General features: G+C 51.4%; 1 protein-coding gene across 2 annotated transcripts in view; it reads left to right on the top strand.

Annotated features, from left to right (window-relative positions):
• Positions 1–9,281: 9,281 nt before the first annotated feature.
• INPP5D (inositol polyphosphate-5-phosphatase D) overlaps positions 9,282–21,962 on the top strand; it is a 112,765-nt gene continuing 100,084 nt past the window's right edge. Inside the window, exon 1 of one of the 2 annotated variants that reach the window (XM_040638913.1) lies at positions 9,282–9,617. In XM_040638913.1, coding sequence (XP_040494847.1) covers positions 9,484–9,617 — 134 coding nt within the window. In that variant the 5' untranslated portion in view covers positions 9,282–9,483. The remainder of the gene's footprint in view (positions 9,618–21,962) is intronic. The other variant, XM_008690547.2, reaches the window with a different exon arrangement.

Genomic DNA, 21,962 nt, shown 5'->3' with positions numbered 1-21,962 from the left:
GGGGGGGGGGGTGGCAATCATGCTTGGCTGCCTGCTGGACTACTGGGGGGTGTCCAGGCCCTCTGGAGAGATTTCCATTTTTGTTTTTTTTTAAAGATTATTTTTTTAATTATTTATTTAAAGACAGCACAAGTTGGGGAGGGGCAAAGGAAGAGGGAGAGAGAGAATCTCAAGCAGACTCCACACTGAGTGCGGAACCGATGCGGGGGGGGCTCAATCTCAGGACCCTGAGATCATAACCTGAGCCGAAGGCAGACGCTTAACAGGCTGAGCCACCCAGGTGCCCCCCCCTCTTTTTTTTTTTTAAAAAGATTTTATTTATTAGAGAGAGAGAGTTTATTTTTTTTAAGATGGAAAAATCTTAAGCGTCCTTGTGGGGTGAGGGGGAGGAGAGGGAGGAAATTCAGGTGGGTCAGAGTGGCTTCAGGGCCTGTCCCAGCAAGGTGATGCAGGAGGGCAGAAGAACAGTGGGGACAGAGACCAACGTAGATGCGTTTGAGGGTGGCCCCGGAGACCCGTCTACTGTTTGTGGGCAGAAAAGGGAGGGGTTTATTTTTTTATGGCTTCTGGCTTCTGGATGAGCTGCTCTGAGGAGTGTGGGGAGGTGAGGAAGGCCAACAGGGACAACGCAGGCCCTCGTATGGCAGCCGGGGCAGCAAGGCCGAGGGCGTGTCTGCAAGAGCCTGGCCGCCATGCGGGTTGGGAGCTGTGCGCTTGTCCAGCCTAAGCTGCCTGGTGGGGAGTTTCTCTGGTGAAGGTCAGCACCCCATCCAAAGGAGGAGCCTGGCTGGAGGTTTTGCTGGGGTGGGAGCGTGGGGGGAGGGGGCAGGGAGGGGAGTTGAGGGTGGAGAGTGGCCTGTGATGGGGGCTGTGAGCGTGGAGGTGGGGAAGGGAAGGAGGGGCTCCTTGTGAATAAAGGAAGGGAGGGAGATGGTGGTCTGAAGGGGAGAGTGAGATCTGGAGGTCAAGATTTGGGGTGTACACGTTCCAAGAGCTGCCACTACAATGGGCAGACGTGGAAGTAGATGCCCCTCCAGACGTGGAGTAAGGAGAGCTCCTGCCAAGTCCCCAAGGGTGGGACGGGGAAGAAGAAGGGAGGCGGGCGCATATGGTGGCCAGATTAGAGTCTTCTCAAGGACAGGATCTGGGGCTTTGTCCTAGGGGCAGCCAGGAGCCATTTGAAGATTTTCGGTAGGGAAGTGACAAAACCAAAGCCAGGCTTTAAGAAGATGAACCTGGGTGTTCTTTGCAGTCTGGAGTGCAAATCAGGGCTTGGAGTTGCAGATTTGGGTGATCAATGAGGTCACCGCTGCAGGAAGAACAAGGACCTTCCGGTGGGAAGGGATTTGCAGGGTGACAGGTTCAACAAACAGCCAAGGCCCCTGTCCCCCTCTGCCACACCGCGACCAGACCAGGTGGTCGTCATGTCCTATTTGAGTTCACAACAAGAAACATGGAGGGTAGGGTAAGAACCATACTCTGTTCCACCAGGAACCTGGTTGAATTCTGAAACTCTTGTGGGCAAGGGACCAGCTACTCCTGAAATCCAGCTACTCCTTCATCTGTGCCACTTCCAACAATGGGGGCCCCAGAGGCTTCCGGAGAGGATGCAGGGGAGCAGGTGAATGGGGAAGAGACTCTGGCCTAAGAATTTCAGAGTCCAGCCCAGAATTCTGGTCTCATCTCAAAGTGTGTCGCATGCCTAGTGGTTACAGGGTCAAGCAGACATGAGCTAGAATCTCAGATCTGCCACTAACGAAGATGAATTATTTCTTTAACGTCTCTGGTTCTCAATCTCTCTGCCAGTAAAATGGAGATAGTAATGAGACGCCCTTATGGGGCATAGTGAGGATTGAATGAGGCGATTGATGCCAAGAGCTTAGCACAATGTCTCACACATACTAGCTGATAGGTATTATCTTCGGTTATAATTCAGCAAATATTTACTGCTGAATAGTACTGCTATGGACCACGTTGTTTTCCTCTCCAAGGTTATGTGTTGAAGCCCTAACCTCCAGTGTGACTGTATGTGGAGATAGGTTTTTAGGAGGTAATTAAGGTTGAGTTCATAAGGATGGGGTCCTGGTAGCCTTATGAGAAGAGGAAGAGGAAGAAATCACTCTCCCCCTGCCCCCCCCCCCCCCCCCCCCCCCCCCGCTGCCTTGTGCAGGTGAGAAGAAAAGCCACGTCAGAGGCCACAAGAAGGCAGCCATCAGCGAGCCAGGGAGAAGGTCCTCAGTAGAACTCGACCCCCCTGACCCTCTGACATTGGGCTTCCAGCCTGCAGAGCTGTGAGAGAATGTCTGTGCTATCTCGTTGCAGCAGCTGAGCGGACCATGTCCTACTCCGCAGCGAGGGCCGGATGCTACATCCTCAAGGGTGTTGGCAGACGAGGAGCTAACGAGGGGTTAGGAGAGGTGCTCAGAGTCGTGATGGGAAAACACTCTGAGCGAAGAGCAGGCAAAGTTGTGCCTCCCGAGGGAGGCCAGCGCCAAGAGGAGAGATGATACTCTGCAGGAGGGTCAGAAAAAGACCATGCTTCCAGCAGCCTGGAGGTTGGCCCAGTCCCGGGAGAGGGGAGGCCATGGGGGAGGGCAGTGTCGGGGTGGGGGGCATTTCCGAGGCGAACTGACACAGCTCGGGGAGCCCATCGGGGAGCAGGGACGCGGTCAGCAAAACCCGGAGCTTCCCGGCACCGAGGGACGGCCATGCGGGAGGAAGTCCCCAAGAGGAAGGCGGGCAGAAGATCCCGATGGGATTGAAGCTGGAACCAACAGCGAGGTCTTGTTTTTTGTTTCAGTGAATTCGTTAAGAGAACCGCCGGCTGTGGAGGCAAAGAGGAAGAAGAACAGAACACGAGGCTGGAAAGCAGTTGACGTGTGATCGCCACGGAGAGCTAGTGGCTGTTGGCAGCAAAGGCACTCAGGAAATGAACGCGGTAACAGGCCCGGCCCAGGGGGGTTGGGAAGTGCTCGGCCGGCGCCGAGGCTGGAGGTGGCCCAGCGGTGCCAGTGGCCTCCCCAGCATGTGTCAGCGGCAGCCGGCTGGCCTCAGCAGGCTGACTGGGGCTGGCCCATGTCTTGGCTCAGAGCCCGAGAGTTGCTGGCTCCAGAGTTTGGCAAATCTGACTCTGGGGGCAGAGAACCAGGAAGGGGTGTTTGCCGCGGCCACGCGGCTACCTGAAGGAGATCACTGGCGTACTTTGCTTTACGCGAAGGTGTGGCTTGGTGCCACAAGGGTGCAAAGCTTCAAGGGCACCCAAGGCCGACGGCCATCCCTTCGCACGTTCACGTTCATTGCGGGAAACACACCCAGGCAGCTTTCTGGGAAAGGGAGCATACAAGTTTTTAAAAATTCAAATCATATTGTAAATGCAAAGGGACAGTTTGTTTTTAAATGAATCCTGTGACGAAAGTTAAGAAGCCTTTTGAAACGCAAGTCATCAAGGACTGTTGTTAAAAAGCTATTTCATAAGTAGGATCCATGTCACTTTCTTAAAATGGGACACCAGAATTGCCCCTCTGGGCTGGAGGAAATATGAAGACCCAATTCCCACACACCGTACGTATGTCAATTGGAGCAACCTTTTTAGAAGACATTATGGCATCATTAACCCAAACAAAAAGTATGCACAGGCTTTGGACCCTAGTCGCCCTACTAAGGACCCATCTGGTAGGTACGCTGACTCTGCTTTGTAATAGCAAACGTTGGAAACGATCTCAGTGTCCACCAGTAGGAGATTGGTACGATGCAGGACGGCATGGCGTGTAATAGTATGCTGGGTTGTACAAGAATGTGGTAGATACCAAAAAGCTCCATGAAATGTTCAGAAATACTGTGAAGTGAAAAAAGTAAGCTGTACAATAGGGTTTAAAAAAAATTGAGGCCTTGCAAAATTATGCTTGCACAAGCATAGAAAGTGTTGCAAGAATATAAAGATGCTGGCCCTGGGGCAATGGGGCTGGGGGTCTGGCAGGAACACTTACTTTTCATTGAATTTTTACTCACTTAAAAGAAAGATTAGAGAGGGGCACCTGGGTGGCTCAGTCAGTTAAGCATCTGCCTTGGGCTCGAGTCATGATCCCGGGATCCTGGGATCGAGCCCCACATCGGGCTCCCTGCTCAGTAGGGAGTCTTCTTCTCCCTCTCCCTCTCCCTCTTCCCCCTGCTCGGGCTCTCTCTCTCAACAAATAAGTAAAATCTTAAAAAAAAAAAAAAAAAAGATTAAAGGGAAAAAAGTCCATCTCTTCCTTATGAATCCGGAGGGCTGCGTGTGGGGGGAGGTATCTCTTGGGATACAACCATCCTCCACAGAGAGCCCAGCAGTCCGGAAGGAGTTCACTCGTACCTTCTGGAACCTGAGTTGTCTTTTTGTTTATTTAATTTTTATTACAGAAAAGTAGTATGTGGTCGCAAAGGAAATCAGGGAAAGTAGGAGGAAAAAGATTGGTTGTGGATATGCTGCCTAACTCAGCACCCTTCATATTCAGTGATTTCCCAGGAAAAACTTTTTTTCCCCCATATTTGGATTCATACTGTAGCCTCAAATTGGTTTCCTGATGTTTTTCTTCCTTTTTTTTTTTTAACTTACCATTGTATTTTGTTTTTTTGTTTTGTTTTTTTTTTTTTTAAAGATTTTATTTATTTATTCGACAGAGAGAGAGACAGCCAGCGAGAGAGGGAACACAAGCAGGGGGAGTGGGAGAGGAAGAAGCAGGCTCATAGCAGAGGAGCCTGATGTGGGGCTCGATCCCATAATGCCAGGATCACGCCCTGAGCTGAAGGCAGACGCTTAACCGCTGCGCCACACAGGCGCCCCACCATTGTATTTTGAATACGTTCCTGCGTCCTTACCAATCTTGGCAAAAGACACAAGTTATTTTTGTGAATGTGATTTTCTCCCTTACCCAGTTCTTCCCCAGTTCAAGCCCCCTTCTCCTGATTGCAGATCAGGTCTATTTGATTTCCTGGCAAGGGGAGAACTGCACGCTGCCAGGCCTTTGGTATTCGAAGGAAATTCTTGAGCACAGTCATGGACTCGATGAGCCCGGGCCTGGCGGGGAGGGGCGGAGGGGGGGGTTAGGAAATCGCCTCGATCCCTGATGGCGTCGTTACTATGGGAACAGGAGAGGCGGGGCTCTTGGAAAGTGTCAGCCCCCGCGCAGGGTCACACAGGAACTCAGGGCCGGAGGCAAGAGTTGGAGGCTCCCTCTGGTGGTGGGGAGTCACAAGGCTCCGAATCTGACCCATTTTAGTTTATTTTTAGTTGTAGGTGAAGAGCACTTTTATAGAATCCTGTCCTCTTTCAGACCGGGGTGGTTAAACCAGTGGCCAGTAGACACTGGCCACTGCCTGCAGACCCCCCGAGGCTCTGTCATCCAGGCACCGGTCAGGAGGGCCACTGGGGACCCGCCTCATCGGGGAGCCCCCACCTCACATCAGACACTCAGTAACTGTTTACAAACTCCCTTCAGCAGAGATACTACTACCCCCTTCACAGAGATACAAACTGAGGATCGGAGGCGAGATCTTGGTGCAGAGCTGGGACTCAGATCAGGTCTGGCTCCCGAGTGTGGGACTCAGGGTCAGATCTGCAGCTCTGAAACTGGAGACTGGAGGGGAAAGAGTGTGTGGGTGCTGTGAGTGCAGACCCTGCGTTCCCACCCTTTACAGTGCTCCGGGCTCCAGGAGGCTTAGGCCCAGGGCCTGTGAGAAGCCTGGCCCAGTGCTCAGAACTGCTGAGCTGAATTCGTGTCTGCAGGGGTCTGGAGAGAGGATCTAGAAAGGCAACCTGAAGATGCCATCGCAGAAGTGAAGCCAGGACTCACTGTGAGAAGGCAGGCAGGTGGAGCCAGGCATCCTGACGGCCCTCGGCCCTCCAAAGTCCACAGGGGTGAGGCTAGGAGAGAAGGGCTGAAGCGGGAGGGACCGGACCTTTCCTTCCCAGTGGAGGGCCGGCGGTATTATGATCCTCGTTATGTCTGGTGGTGTCCCAGCTCTCAGGAGATCTCCGCTGGGTGGTCTACTTACACCCTGGTCAGAGAGTGAGTCCCTTCCCCCATCTCAATAACATTATTGAGGTCCTTGACCGTTTGATTTGGGAGGGGCCAGTGGGGGCAGGGTAAATTCTCAAGACAGAAGAGATGGGGGGGGAGACGACCGACCTGCCCTGGGCACCCTGACACTGGGAGCAGCACTGCTTGAAGACAGGAGGCTCAGGCCCCCCTGGTCCTACCCCTGGTTCTCTGTGAGTGGCTGCTCCCTTCCCTTCCTCAGCCCAAGATGCCTTTTTATCAAGTCTGGGGGGTGGAGGATGTTCACTCCTGATGACAGCAACTAGTGAGCAGCTTTCAAACATTTCCTTCTGTGTTAGTCAGGGTTCTCCAGAGCAACAGTGCCGACAGGATGTGTGTACGTGTGTGTATATATACGAGAGAGATTTGTTTTGTAAGGAATTGTCTCATGTGATTATGGAAACTGACAAGTCCAAAATCTGCAGGGTGAGCTGGCAGGCTGGAGACCCAGGGAGGAGCTGAAGCTGCTGACAGAATTCCCTCTTCTTGGGGCACCTCAGTTTTTTCTATTAAGGCCTTCAACTGATTGTATGAGGCCCACCAGTAATATGTGCTTTACTCAGAGTTTACTACGGATCTTATCTAAAAATATCTTCACAGAGACAACTAGAATAATGTTCGACCAAATATCTATGTACCGTGGCCTTGCCAAGTTGCACAGAAAATTGACTATCACAGCTCCCTTTGCTTTTGGGGACTCAGGAAGTAAACACTTGCACTCCCTCATTCTCCAATAGGAATCATTGGGTGACACCTATCTATCTGCCCAGGCTGGTGGGCCGTGGGGAACCCTGGGGTCCAGCAAAGGGCTTCCATGAACACAAGACAATAAAAAATGGGATCTGAACAGGAAGCAAGAGCCAGGATCTCATGAAGACTCTTCCAGTGCACTGATTGGACACTGAATGTATACACAATCACCTCTTCTCTAGACATCATTCTAAATCTTCATTGATAAATCACTATACCCTGCATGGGTCCACGAATTTTATAATACAAATTTTTAGTACATTGTGTATATAGAGAGGGGCCCTGTAAAAAATATTTACTCAGGCCCATCCACCCACCATGAGGGCAGTCCAGATCTAAATGTTGCCATTTTCCAGGGCACCTGGGGGCTCGGTCAGTTAAGCATCCCACTCTTGATCTCTGCTTGGGTCTTGATCTATCGATGGTGAAATCAAGCCCCATGTAGGGCTCTGTGCTCAGTGAGGAGTCTGCTTAGGACTCTCTCTCCCTCTCCTCTGCCCCACATGGTCTCTCTCTCAAATAAATTTTTAAGAAATATATATTGCAGTTTTCCAAACATGGGGAGCAGAAGGGTGGGGGACCAGGAAGCTGACCATGTCAGATGGCTCAGGCAACTGGGTTAGGTAGAAGTAGAGATGGAATGGACCCTAAAAATTAGGGAAACGTGTGTTATTTATGTGTCGTGTGTCCAAGGGACATCACAGTGGAGTCGAAGGATAAGGGCAGTCCCACTGACCACCCAACTCTGCTGAGAGGCAGGACTTGGTGGGGATAGAGGCCTGAGAGAGGGAGGGCAGGAAGTTGGAGAGTGTGGCAGGAAGGTAGTTATAAGTGCAAGAGTCTTGGACGTGGTGGATGAATTGGTCAAGGTACAAAGGGGCCAGGATTGCAGATGGATCCTCCTGATGGGCCCTAGAGAGACCAGGGGGCTTCAAAGCTGAGACCAGTGAGGAGGTTGGTGGAGGTTAGCAGGGAGGCAAGAAGGGTGCTAAGTGGGTGATGGGAGGATCCGGCTGGCTTTGGAAGGCCAGAGTGTGGAGGCCAGCTCTTCTCCCCATCATTTCCCCATGCCTAGCTTGGGCCTGCCCAGAGGACCCTTGCTTCCTACGCTTCCTATGTTCCTATGTTCTGAGTTGAGTCACTGGTCCAGGGGAAGGAGCGGGGGAGGGGCAGTGGTCAGGGGAGAGGAAGCTCAGGGTGGCTTGGGGAGGTGGGAGAGAGGACTGGGGAGTTCTCTGGGCTGGAGTTTCCAAAGGAAATTCACCTGGAGCCCAGAGGCCACACTCTGGGCCTCAGAATCAGGGTGAGCTAGTTCAGAATCGCCAGCTGTGCGCGAGCGTGTCCGCGCAGATGGGAGGTGCTGGGGGGTCCTCGGCACACGTGGGCTCCTTTAGGAGCTACTTTCTTCGAGGTAGAGAAGAGGAAACGGCCTGAGACAGAGAAGTCTGATCAGCTCCTGGAGCTCAGATGTAGATGGAGAGCTGTGGGGTTCGGATGGAGGCTCACTGAGCTCCAGCCTGGGGAGGGAGGGCTCTTGTCATGTCCTGGGGGGCGAGGTCTGGGTGTGGGACTGGGGCGGCACCACACCTTGTGCAATAGGTCACAGTGCCCCTTCCCCCTGGTGGGCCTGGCCCAAGAACTGAGTCACCCCAGGAGTGGGTGTCCTCTTGGGAGCCCTCAGAATCTGCGGGCCAGGGGTGGCGGTCCATGGAGGCCGCTGTCCTTCGAGCCATGGGCACGTGCAGCCATGCCCAGCCTGGGAAGAGCCGCCGCTCCGATGGCCACCCTGACTCTGCTGAAATAAAGGACCCTGGAAGACCCATTCCTTATCCTTGGCCAGGTGGCCAGCCTGTAGGGAAGTGTGGTTTCCCAAGTGTCCTGGAGAGACCCCGAGGTGAAAACCCAGCCTGCATTTGCCCTGTGCAGTGTCCATGTCACGAGCCCTCCACACCCTTCCTGTGTCACTGAGCTGGGCTGCCATGGAGAACAGGGTTCCTTCACACCCATAGGCCCCTGGGGAGGAGGGTCACAGAGCTGTCACCTGGGCCCTTGGAGCCCTCAGATGGTGTCACCCAAGGTCCTCCCGGCACCCAGGGCTGTGTGGGGTCCTGAGACTCTCCCGTGGGGCCAGGGCCCACTGTGCTCCCACCCCTCATTTTTGCTGGGCCCCGGGGTGCGCCCGCCGCGGTCCGAGCGGAGAAGCTCTGGGGTAGGGGAGCCCGAAGGCGGAGGGATCTGGTCAGGGCGTGGCCGGCCCACGTGAGCTGCGGGCAGGCCTCTAATGGCCACTGCTTTGGCCAGTGCACACCCACTAGGCCCCGCTTCTTCGGAAGCCGGACCCCAACGCAGCGCACACCCCCAGGAGGCCTTGGGGGGGTGCGGGAGGGGCGGCAGGCGGGTGGGCGGGGTGGGAAGGTGGAGCACGGCCTCCCCGGGCCGCACTCCGCAATGAGGAAGTTCTCGGCCGCTGCTGGCTTCCTTTCCCTCGCTGAGCTCCTGAAACAGGAAGTCGGTCAGGGAGCTGGTGGCAGCAGCGGGGCCACGGCGAGGGGACAGACAGACGGCGGCTCCGGCTCCCAGTGCAGGGACCTCAGCTCCCGCCGGAGGCGCGTCGGTGCTGCGGTGATCGCCGGCCCGGCCCGGGAGGCCCGTGGCCGCCATGGTCCCCTGCTGGAACCATGGCAACATCACCCGCTCCAAGGCCGAGGAGCTGCTGTCCAGGACGGGCAAGGACGGGAGCTTCCTCGTGCGCGCCAGCGAGTCCATCTCCCGGGCCTACGCGCTGTGTGTGCTGTAAGTGCGCCGCCCGCCGGGCCCCGGGGAGGGGAGGCCAGCTCGGGCCTCGCGCCCACGCGGGGACGCCTTGTCTTCACATCATGGGATGCGTGGACCCGTCTTGCGTATTGCCCAGATTTGTTGGTTGGTTCAGCCGAGGCCCACCGTAGGCCCCGCGGGGCCTTGGAGCTCAGGTTTTTCTGTCCCAGAGCCCTCCAGGGTCACCCGGGGCCTGGTCACCGTTGCCCGCTGCCCGGGAGCGGGGGTACCAGGGGCCGGGAGGGGGGTCTCCAGACTCTGGGAGGCAGGCAGAAGCTCAGGGCTCCAAGGCGATGGCTGTGTTAGAAAGTGGCTTGGTCAGCTCAGGTGTGGGGCAAAGATGCCCAGCTTGGAAACACTCATGGAGAACAGATGTGGCAAGAGAGCACATTTCCAGAGCCTAGGCATTGGATCCCTGGAGGAAGCCCTTGTTCCGGGAGCCAGAATATGGGGTGGGTTCACTCAAGAAAGAGCTTTCAGTTCACCCAGAAGTTGCATTCGGGGCCCTGAGAGCAGAGGAAGTCACCATCACTGACAGCGAGAGCCACTTCTCTCCCCACCTCAGCACTGGGCTGTGTCCCCCACCCATTCTGGGCTCTCAGCCACCATCAACCCCTCCTCCCCACCCCCATTTCACCCCACTCCCGGCTCTGGGATCTTGCTGAAACCTCCAGTTGTCTTAACATGGGAGGAAACAGCCACTTGCTGAAGTTTCCTTTTTAAAACACCCTTCTTGGACCCATGTCTGAAGAAGGCCCTCGCCCCTGCAGCCCTGCCATCTAACCATCCCTGCGAGGCTCAGGGCAGTGCCAGGGCACCATGGGGGACAGGCTGTCCCCCTGCATCTCTCAGGTACCATCCGTAGACTTGCAGAGAGTTCCCCCTGACCAGGCAGGAGGGGAGGGAGGTCACTGAACACAGACCTGTTTTGAGCATTGAACGTAAGCATTTGTCTTGGTGTTACCCATTCCATCCCTGTGGTGACCTGACGTGCAGGTCCCGGTGTCAGTCCCCTTTGCGGATGAGGAAACTGAGACTCAGATAGGTTCAGAGGCTGATGACAGCCCAAACCAGGGCCAGAGGCTGCACCCAGACAACTGGACCCTTGCCACCCCACTCCTAACCCTGTCAGGCCGAGTGGGAGCATAGGTTCCAGGGGACAGCAAGAGAAGCCAGGGTGCTGACAAGGACACTGACCAGAGGCCCACCTCCCAAGGCCAACTTCCCCCCCCCCCACTCACACTCAGGGGAAGGGACCCAGGACTTCACCACAGGCACTGCCCCCGTGGGCACCCACCAACAGGGCCTTGGAAAGGATGGGAAGACTCCTGACTGATTCCACTGAGCCCATATGGCTCTCTCTCTACTGCCGCCTGGACCTTAGTGGAAGACCGATGCTGTTGGGTGTTGGCTGTAAGCTGAGCCTCCCGCTGAGAGCTTCCAGGACCCTCCCAGTGGCCCCCTGGTCAGGGTGCTCGGGTTGTGCGCAGGTTATAGGGGCAGTCTCTGACTCCGCACGGGCAGCACCATGGCAAGCCAGAGCCGGGGGCTGGGTCTAGAGGCCCTTGGGGACCTCTCATCCCACGGCCCTGGACTGTGGGTGAGTAGAAGGAGCTCTAAGAGGGTGAGGCCTTTGACTCCACTGCCCAGCTGGCTGGTGGCAAGCTGGGGTCCAGGCCTGGTTTCCCATATTCCTTCCTCCACCTCTCCTCCCCTCTGCTCGTAGCCCTGAATTAGTCTCAGAGCTGCAGCAAATGCACCGGGTCCTCTTCTCAGGGAGGGCACCCACAGGGATGTCCGCTCTTCTCATCAAGCTCCCGTCCTCAAAGCCCTTTTAGGTCCAGACCCCAGGGCTTGGATTCCTCCCCGGGGCCCCTCCCATCTGCCAGACCCAGGGCTCCCCTTTCCCCTCTGCTCTTCGAGGGAAGCCACCCTTCCTTCCGCGTCAGGAGCCCCTGCGGGCTGTGGGATAGCGTGGGCCACCAAACTCTCCCCAAGCCTGGGAGACTTAACCCCCCTGCCACTTTTCATTTTGCCAACTAAGGAGATTTAAGAATGAAAAACTTAAAATGAATGACAACTACCCACCACCTTCCAAAGGCTTATTTCATGGAAGAAAGCATCCTGGAACACCAAAAAAAAAAAAAAAAAAAAAAAGAAAGAAAGAAAGAAAAGAAAAGAAAAGAAAAGAAAGAAAAAGAAAAAAGCAGAAAAAGTGTACTCTTAAAAAAAAAAAAAAAAAGAGCCAGTCCTTTAAATCAAATTAGATTTAACTTCCCTGTGGCCTGGCACAGACCTTGCCCCCACGCCATCCGGGTCCACGGCCTAGTGCTGGGAACCCTGACGGGGTGAAAAGCAGCTGTGCTTTCCTGCGTTTCACAAGTGCTGTCTGTCTAGAAGCCAGCTGGGAGTGCAGGGACCCCGGGTGGTGCAGCGGTGGGGTCAGGGCTCTCAGAGTGAGCCAGGCCTGCAGAAGGAAGCCACCAAGGCTTGCCCTCCTGCTTTAGACATATCCAGGGAAAAAGGCCTCCTGGCCGGGCATGCCAAGACCTCCTGTGTGTGCCCGGTGGCCGGAGCCTCTCCCCAGTGCCCTCTGGTGAGTGAGGGGACAGTGGGGAAGCTCCAGCTGCTGGTTTGCAACTGTGTTGGGAGCACCAGGAACTGTGTATGCCTTCTCCCCAGTGGCCTTGGTGCCCAGGAAAGAGAACAGGATTTGACTATTTAAATGAAACGAGGGAGGGGGCGACACCAAAAGACAAGGCTGCAATTCAGGGCCGCCCACGTGATGAGAACGCACAGTCACCCCAGGCCTCGCAAACCCACATTTCCTCTCGAGAGGTCAGCCCTACCACCTGCCTCTGGGCAGGAAAGCTCAGCCTGCTCCTTGGCAGCTCAGAGAACCCTGCTTGAGGGAGACCCCAGAGGCCCTTCTTAGCTGGAGGGGGAAGACCCCCAGGCATGGTTTGAGTCCAGCTCTGCCATCTTGTGGCAAGGGGCTTGAAAACATGAGGGACAGCGGGCATTTCCAGATAGGGCCTGGGTCATCCTCCCCGACCTGACTCAAACCCACCACAGGGGTACCTGGAGGGGGCGTCTAGCCCATCTTGGATGGGGACGCTAAGAGGCTATCAAGCTCACTCCCTCCTTTCCTGCCAGGATGGCACCTCCACATGGGGCCAGGGTACCTGTCAGGTGCTTTATGCTGCAGAACAGAGATACGCCTTTGGGGATGGGGGTCCCTCCATGGAAGGGGCCGGGAGTCATCAGGGCCAGCCTCTCCTTGCTCAGCCTGCCCAGGCAGACCTAGAACCATGGCCCAGCATATTTGGGAATACAACCTGCCCAGTTGGGTGGCCTTCCCACCAAAGCACACTAGACAGAGTTGGCTTCCCTGCTGGGGGAGGGGCAGGCGTGTGCTGCCTTTGGTTCAGGAACCAGCGCCCCGTCCAGCCAGCTGTGGCAGGGAGGTAGTCTTGGCTTCCTCAGGACACAGCCCAGGCACACCCACAGTCTCCTTCCCAGGGACAGTGTACCAGGCAGCCTGGAGTGTGGCCTTGTTAGCACAGCCCCAAAGATGAAGAAGCACCAGAAGGACACTGGCCACCAGAAGTTCCCTTCTTTTTGGGACGATAGAGTGTGATGGGCCACTTGAGGTGGAGTAAGCCCTCAGCCTTGTTCGCCTAACGAGAGGAGGTTGCTAACCTGTTCTGTCTAAAGATACCCACAAAAGACTCATGAAGGCCTACTCTGTGCCGGGCTCCCTGTTCTAGACTCTTCACCTGGATTAACTCACTGTCCCCGATGGCCTTTGGAGGAAGGACTGTCATTATCCCCGCTTTACAGATGAGGAAGCAGAGACCCAGAAGTTAGGTGACATGCCACGTTTACAGGACTGATAAATGGCAGGGTCAGGGCTTGAACTCAGGCCGTTCTCTGGAGGGAGAAAGAGAAGGCAGCGGGCTAGCCTGGGTGTGGGTGGGGTCAGGGAGGCCGGGAACGGGGAGGTGCAGAGAAGGGACTTGGGAGGGCAGCAATGTTCAGGAGAGGCATAAAGCCATTTCCTGTGGTGTAAACTCGTGGATATAATCCCCCCTTCCTCCAATCCCCTTCCAAAGTTTGAGTCAAGTTTGCACTGCTCATTGATTATTTTTGTGCAAGGCAAAGAAATATTGGTTTTCATATCTGGTGTTGGCAGAAAGTGGGGACAGGCACTGGCACAGACAGTTGGCAGCAGCCAGAGCTGGAGACCATGGGCTCTGGAAATCCAGTTTACGTAAGAGCTTGCCCAAGGGCAGCTCTTTGGAGTCTTCTTTCTGGGTGCAAGACACGAGGGAGTGCTGTGCCTGTGAGGGCCTGTGTGTTGAACAGATCACTGGCATCTTCTATGTGAAGTGACTCAGGACAATCTGATAATGTTGAGCATCTCCAGGCTTTCTGTGCCCAGCCCAGCACTCCTTAACAACCCTTCCAGAACCAGCGCAGGCTCTTGCTTTCATGTGTTTTGCAAGCTGGCCTACCTGACGGGTTACATTCACCTGTGCACAGACCCTGGTGCTTCTCTGCTGAATGGTCCCCTCTCCCAGAGTGTGAGCCCAGGCATGGGGAAGAAATGGCAGTGGTGCCCCTGGTCAGGCCTTCCTCCTTGCCCCAGCGATGGAGTGAGGGGAGGCCCACCCTTCCTGCCCGAATCCATGCCACGAGACACAGTCCTTAGGGGTGAGCCCTCTGTGGTTGGCTACATCTGATGTGGGTTCAAACATTCATGAGACACTAACCTCCCTGTGCCCATCCGGCATCCTCACTGGTGAGATGCCCAGTCCTTGGGTTATAAACGGAATCATATATAATATGTGGCCTCCTGTGTCCGGCTGTTTTCACCTAGCGTGATGCTTTTGACATTCATCTGTGTTGCGGCCTGAGCATTGCTTTTTATGGCTAAATAGTGGTCTGCTGTATGGCTAGACCACATGTTATGTGTCCATTCATCAGTTGATGGACATGTGGGTGTTTCCACTTTGCGGCTATTATGAACAATGCTGCTGTGAACATTCGTGTGCAAGCTTTTGTGTTTTCAGTGGTCTCGGATGGAATTGCTGAGTCCTCCAGGAACTCTAGGTTTTGATGGAACTGTCACCCTGCTTTCCGCAGAAGCGGTCCCGTTCTGTATCCCATCAGCCATGCGAGAGGGTTCTGATTCTCCTGCCTCTTCACCAAGCCTTGTTGTTATCTTTTTGGTAATAACCCTCCCAGGGGGTGTGAAGTGGCCTCTTATTGTGACTTTGAGCTGTGTTTCCGTAATGACCAATGATGTTGAGCTTCTTTTCATGTGTTCATTGGCTATTTCTCTTATCTTATTTGGAGAAAGGTGTATTCAGATCCTCTGCCCATTTAAAAAAATTGGGTTATTTGTCCATCTGTTGTTGTCATTGCATTATTGAGAGGGTAAAATGGGAGAATGTGGGCAACACGTGTGACCCAAAGCCAGGCACACAGTACACACCCACTGAACACCGGCTATTTGTAAAAGTCGTAGGGTGAATAGTGACATCTCAGATGCAGGGGAGTATGGGCCCGTCTGTGAAGAAAATTCCACAGCAGAAGGAAAGAGGAGTGCTTGGGCGGAGTGTCACATCAAGAACTTCCTGGAGTCCTGTAAGAGCCTGTGGGAGACAGTGAGCTGTCATGTGGGGCCTCCTCAGAGGAAGTGCTCGAAGAGATAAGGCAGGAAGAGCACTTGACTGGTGCAGGAGTGTCTAGTGGCCGCTGGGGCCAGGGTTGAGTGCCCGGAAGCCTGAGGGAGAGAGGGGTCTGGGGCATGGATGCCAGGAAGAACCACCAGGTAAATCGAAGATAAAGTCAAGAAGGAATGGCAGCCATCTTAAGAGTGATTAACTTGTTCCTATTTAAGAGGGAGATACTGAGGGAACAGAAGCCCCAAGGCTCTGAAGAGGGAGCCCAGCGTGTGGACGGGGTGGGGATAAGTGCTGGTAGCTGCAGTAGGCCTTGCCCGAGGGAAGTGGGGAGAACGAGCCCACAGTTCTGGGGACCAGATCTTTCCTTTCTCCCATGCTCACTTCACACCCAAACAATTTGGGTTCAGTTACTTTTTAAAAATAACCCCTAGACAGGGCTGGCTCCAAAAGGGTCGGCTGGTCCAACCCCTCACTTGCCAGCCAGGAACCTGGCCTCCAGAGAGGAGAGGCTTGTGAGGCCATCCCAGGCGTCCGAGTCCACATAGAAGCAGATCTGCTGATAAGCACTGCCGTGTTCTTTCAAGTAACTTAAAAAAATATTAAGTATATGTACAAAGAGTACAAAGTGTAGAGAAGGAAAATAATCACCCAATTGCCAAGAGACCAACATAAATACTGTGAATTTGTAGGTGTATGTTCTCACTCTCTCTCTGTTTCTCCTTCTCCATAGATAGGTAAATCTCTGTACTGTATATAGCTATAACCATGTAATTTTGGTCTGTGTTTTTTAGCAATGTTCACATTTCCTGGTTAGTTAAAAATTTTTTTTCCTAAATATCATATTTAACGGGTGCCAAAATTCTAGTGTATGATGTACCACAATTGATGAAGTAACTCTTGTATTGTCAGACATTTAAGTTACCGGTAGTGTTTTGTTGTTATAAACATGATGGTGACGAAGGTCTTCGTGCAGAAATGTGACACTTCTGGTTGTAGATTCCCGGGGGTGGAATTACCAGGTCAAAGAACTGAAAATTTTTTTAGGCTCTCGATACAGAATGACAAATCGCTTTCCAGAAATTTTGTTCCATTTAATGCTCCGGTTGGCTATACAAGAGAGTGTTCACCTCATTCCAGTCTCCCTATTCTGAATATTTGCACTTAAAAAAAAAGTATTAAGTTGCAAGGTGAAAGGTGTTTAATTTCTGTTCCTTTTTCTTTGCATTTCTGGATTGCAGGCATAGTAAACTTGTTTGGTAGGACCGTTGACCTTTATAATTCCTCTTTGGTGAATGATCTGTCCATTCTCTTTGCCATTTTTCTTTTGAAGCTGTGGTTTTTCTGTTATCTATTTGCATGAACTCCTTAGATCACTTTTGTTGCCAATATTTTCAAGTGTGGTTTGCCTTTAAACTTTGTGATTTCTTTTACATTCAGAGGTTGTAAATTTTCATGAAGTCTATCAATCTTTTTTCCTTTGTGATTTTTTTTTTCTCCTTTGCTTTTCAATGTAGAGAGTCCCTCTGTGCATGGATATTCTGGGTTTTTTTGTTTGTTTTTGTTGTTCCAGTGGGAGGCGGGAGGGTTAGGACAGGGCCTGTGGAACTTGATAGACTTGGGCTAGGGATGACTCTGCCTGTCCAACCTCCAGATTCTGTGGGGCCTTGGTTTCCTCATCTGAAAACTAAGAATACCTATGTAGTAGTGTCCGTGGGTGGATTGAACAAATGTGTATATCACATGCAAGGTATTTGGCAAAAACAGATGGAGAAGTGATAAGCTTTTGAGTTTCATTTCTGTTTTGTTTTGTCTTTTTACATTGAACACTTTAATCTTTCTGGAATTAATGCAGTGAATGGTGCAAGACAAGGGTATATGTGTATTTTTTTCAGTAACCAATCATCTTTCTCAAAAACTTTTGCCGAATGACTTACTCCTTTTCTGATTCCTCTTTCCCTGTATGTTAAGTCTTATATATCTCTTTCTTGCCTGTTTACCCCGTTCCACATATGTCTGGTTTTCTTGTACCAAATGCATTGCCACAATTTTAGAAAAGATTTTATTTTAGGATTTTTCATATCTGTTGTTTTCAAGTATTCTTCCAGGTGAACCAGCTAATAATTTTGTCAAATTGAAAAAAATACAATTGGGACTTCAAGCTGCAGGAAATCCATAATATAACTTATGAAAAGGAGCATTTTAGTATTAGGGTTTTTTTTTTTTTTTTAAGATTTTATTTTTTGTCAGAGAGAGAGTGAGAGCACAAGCAGGGGGAGCAGCAGGCAGAGGAAGAAGCAGGCTCCCTGCTGAGCAAGGAGCTTGATTCGGGACTTGATCCCAGGACCCTGGGATTATGACCTCAGCCAAAAGCAGATGCTTAACTGACTGAGCCACCCAGGTGTCCCAGGAACATTTTAGTATTAGTCTTAATGATAAGTATACCCTCCCCTCTTTAAAAGTTTGCAATTTTCTTCCTGTAAGTCCTTCCTATTTCTTGTTAGGACTACTTCTGATTACTTTGTAATTTTGTTACTTCTGTAAATGATACCTTTTCTCCTCCAGGTACCCTTTTGTGGTAACTGATAACATACAGGGAAGTTATAAGTTTTATAAATTCACCTTTTATTCTGTCACTTTACTTACTCCTCATTATTTCAAATTGTTTTTCCTTTGCTTCTCTTGGATTTTCTTGAGAGACCATCATGTTATATATAAATTATGATCATTTCGTGGTCTACTTTCCAAATACTTATAACTCTGATTTAGATTTCATAGTGTATTACATTGGCCAATATTTCTAAAACATCACATTGGAAGATATTGGGAAGAGAACAGATCTACTTCAGGAAGTTCTGTGAGAGTCAAACATGACACTGCCTGGAAGGGACTTGACACGATACCCACGTGAAGTTAACATTTGATAAAATTAGTTGTTGCTCTTTGTCATGTCGAAACAAGGGCCCATCTTTTCCTGGTCCTATAAAGCTTTGAATGACTAAGTATTTAATTTTATCAAATGCCTTTTTAATATCTATTGAGATTATTATATTGTTTCCCTTATTTCATTTACTGGCATAATAGCTTAATTTTATAAACTCCCTAACATTAGCCACTTTTGCATGATTAAAATGAACTGTCCTTGATAATGCTAATCTTTTATTGTACTCTGAATTTTATTTAGGATTTTTGTGTATGTGCTCATAGGTGAGATTGATTTATATGATTTTGGTCAAGTTATGGTGTAAGAGTCATGTAAATTATAAAATATGGAGACATTTACGTGGCATCCTCATTATCTGATTTTTTTGAAACATTAAAAAAAGTTTGGCAGAGGGGCTTTTCCTCAGATCCACTTACAGAGATAATTTTATTTATTTTTTATTTTTTTAAACTTAATTTTTAAGTAATCTCCACACCCAACATGGGCTCTAACTCACATCCCCAAGATCAAGAGTTGCACGCTCCACCGACTAAGCCAGTCAGGCGCCCCAGAGATCATTTTCAAATATTTGCTTCAGTTTCTTCTTTGGTGTTGATTGATTCTTGTTTTCTACCTCTTGTTTCACTTTCGATAAGTTATCTATATTTTTCAGAAAACAGTCCATTTGTTGAGCTTTTCAAATTTTATGGCACACAATTATGCATGGTTTTCTATAATTTTCAGGTTTCTCTTTTATTACTGTTCTTTCTTTTTTTCTCTCTCTCTCTTTTTGATTTTGTTTCCTCCTTGTGTTGGCCAGGCTCCCAGCAGGGAGTAGGTGGCATAATCCAAAGGGGTGATGGCATAGGGAAGGCAACACAGCCTGGAGCAAGCAACCTTGGGAAGCCATTCTAGCACCTGAAGAGCCAGGGGACAGGCTGTCACCAGGCCCTCCGACTGGAGCTGTGGACTCCGCTGGAGGCGGGGGAGGGGGAGGTCAGGGGACCAAACGTCCCCCTCCCGTGCTTCTCTCACTCTCTGCCTGTGCCAAACCTGGGTGAGGCAGCCCACAAGGGTCCGTCTCCCAGACACAGGGCAGGTGGAGAAGGATGGAGTCTGTCTAGATTGCGGGTAGGAGGAGGGTGAAGCATTTTTTTCTTTCCTTTATTCAATTTGCCAGAAGGTTGGCCATTTAATTTTCTGCTTTTCAAGTCATATGCTCTTAGATTGATCCCGTGTTTTGCTTTTTATTTTTATTCAAAAAATTGTCTGTGCTTTCAGAAACCCCTACTTATGTATGTTTGAGGACAGAGATCTGTCTTCTGTTTCTCACGTTCCCTCCCTGTCTTTTCTTTCTGCACTGACTTTCTCGAGTTTTCCTTCCTCGTTAGCATTCGCCAGGACGCAGCTGCTGTGTATCGCCTCTCTTGTGGTGTTTTGTGCTGACTCGTGAACTCCTGGGTTTTCCCATCAGATCACGTTTCCTTGTCTCACGCCACTCAGTCTTTATAGTCGATCTCTCAGGTGCTGGAGATGCAACGGTAGACTGAGTTCACAAGTCAGACTTCGCCAGAATGTCTTTTATTCTTTGTGCAGTGATTCTGTGAAACATGGAAGTAAACACCTTTGAGTCCTTAGAAAAATGATGCCCTTCTTTCAAGTGGTGATATGTTTTCATAGGTCTGGTGATTTTTCTCTTCTGACAAAGAACTGTCAGGAAAAGTTGGAACAGATTCTTTTGGAGAGCAGAGTGAATTTCTGCCCAAATCCTCTTCCCAGTCAAAAAAAGACCAGCAGGGATGGGGGTGGAAGCCCCAATCCGAGATCCAGCTGATGGGGGTAAGTGAGGAGGGGTGGCATGGCTCGTGGATAGGTGGGCTTCCTCCAAGGGGTCTCAGGGCACTCAGCAGACCCCCAACAGCACTCTGGCTGCCTCCCCTCCACCTTTCACTTGGCCACCTGGCCTCCTCTCACCTTCTCTCTTCTGAACTAAAGGCCTCTTGTAATTCATCCATTTTCTGAATCTCTTTGGCTGGATTCTTTGAGGTTTTGGTGGTGAACAGCGAACACCCTTGGTTTCTATGGCTGACGCACATTTTCCCTTGTCTCTGTGTGGGTCCAAGGGGCTTTTTTGAATGCAGGGTTTCCACTCCTTGTTTTCCCACCCCATCTTGTCCAGAAGTCTACAACATTTAAGCAAGAAAAAAAAATGTACAAACAACACTAGAAATTAAAACTGATACATAATAATAATTACAGAGAGGCTTTAAAACAGTTATAGAGCACACTAAGCCGATCGGCCGAGCGAGACAGACACTAATGAGGTTCTTGAATTTTAGAGTTTGATTTCTCTGTCCCATCTCACCCCCGCCCCCCATGGGGCTCACCATGGTGGAGAATGTTTTTGGGCAGGCTTGTCAGTGTTCATTTGGCTAGGAGTAGTCATGCAGAAATAGTAATATTTATCTGAGAGACTAAAAATGCCACAGTGTTTCTTTCTGCTTCCATTGACTTGTCCTCTTGCATTCGGGTAAAACTTCCCAAACCATATTCGGATTGATCTGGAAATGCCCTGCCCAGAGGAAGCATCTTCTCACTTTGGACAGGGTGGGCACCTGCTGTCACCTGGCAGCTGCTCAGAGTCACGTGGGAAATTCTAAGCCCCACTTCACTTGAGAGTGGGACAACCTCCCACGTACCTGGCCCAGCACCACTCTGGTGGGGCTACTCCTAACACGATGGCTCTGAAATGCAACCCAGTCCCTGTAAGGAATAGCAGCCGAGGACCTAAAGGGTTAGCACCCTAAATTGTTTCTAAATCCCCACAAAGAGCCGGGAAGGGCTCGATGAGACCATCATAGCGTGTTGTCTGGATTACATTCCAGTGCAGTTGCTGTCTGAGATGATTTCCTTGTGGGCTCGTCACTGAACATTGCACGTGTAAGATTGTGTGCCTGTGTGTACACGTGTAGGTTACGTGTCTATATGTGTGTATGCATGTGTGTGTATCTTTATACGTGTGTGTTCTCTGTGTGCACGTGTGTGTATTTGTACAGGTTTATGCGTCTGGGACCAGAGTGCGGTGCAAATGCTGAGGCGTGGGGGAGGCCAGGGAGGGGCGCCCTCCACCTGCCTGCAGCGCCTGAGTGGCCCCCCATGCAGTCTGGAACAGCTGATCTCCTGGGGGCTGGGGGTGGCGGAGGTGATGATGTCGTGCATCTTCCCTCCCAGACGTGAACTGTCGCAGCTCCAGGGACAGCGTGTCGGGCCCCCTGCTGCTGAGGTATCACTGTCTAAGGGGGAGTGTCCTCTCATCTGTTGTGCTCACTTTTGAATTCTGATCTGTTTGAGTCACAAACACTCTGTGTCTCAGTGTTCCTAGAACTTCTTTGAAACACCCAGAAGGGCTTGTCTGCCACACTTGATTAACCAGAGGGCCTCCCTGTTCTGTGCAGCTGTCTCTGCCCTTCTCCTGGTGACCCTCTTCTTTTTGTTGACAGGCTGATGTTTGGGGCCTGCTCAACTTCTTCCACAAATTAGCTGCCCTCAGCCAAATAAGACTGTTCTGGCCCTGGTCTCATTTGCATATCTACGGGAGGAAGTGTCAGGAGAAGGAGCAGTGAAAGATAAGAGCCTAGCAGGGTGGGGCTACCCCTCAGGCTCTGCAAAGGTTGCTGAGGCTGGAGGGGATGGGGAAGGGAGTGGGGCCGG

This window comes from Ursus maritimus, unplaced genomic scaffold, assembly GCF_017311325.1.
Source record: "Ursus maritimus isolate PB19 unplaced genomic scaffold, ASM1731132v1 scaffold_1, whole genome shotgun sequence".
In the NCBI taxonomy this organism is placed as follows: domain Eukaryota; kingdom Metazoa; phylum Chordata; class Mammalia; order Carnivora; family Ursidae; genus Ursus; species Ursus maritimus.
This window is presented reverse-complemented; position numbering and strand designations above follow the sequence as displayed.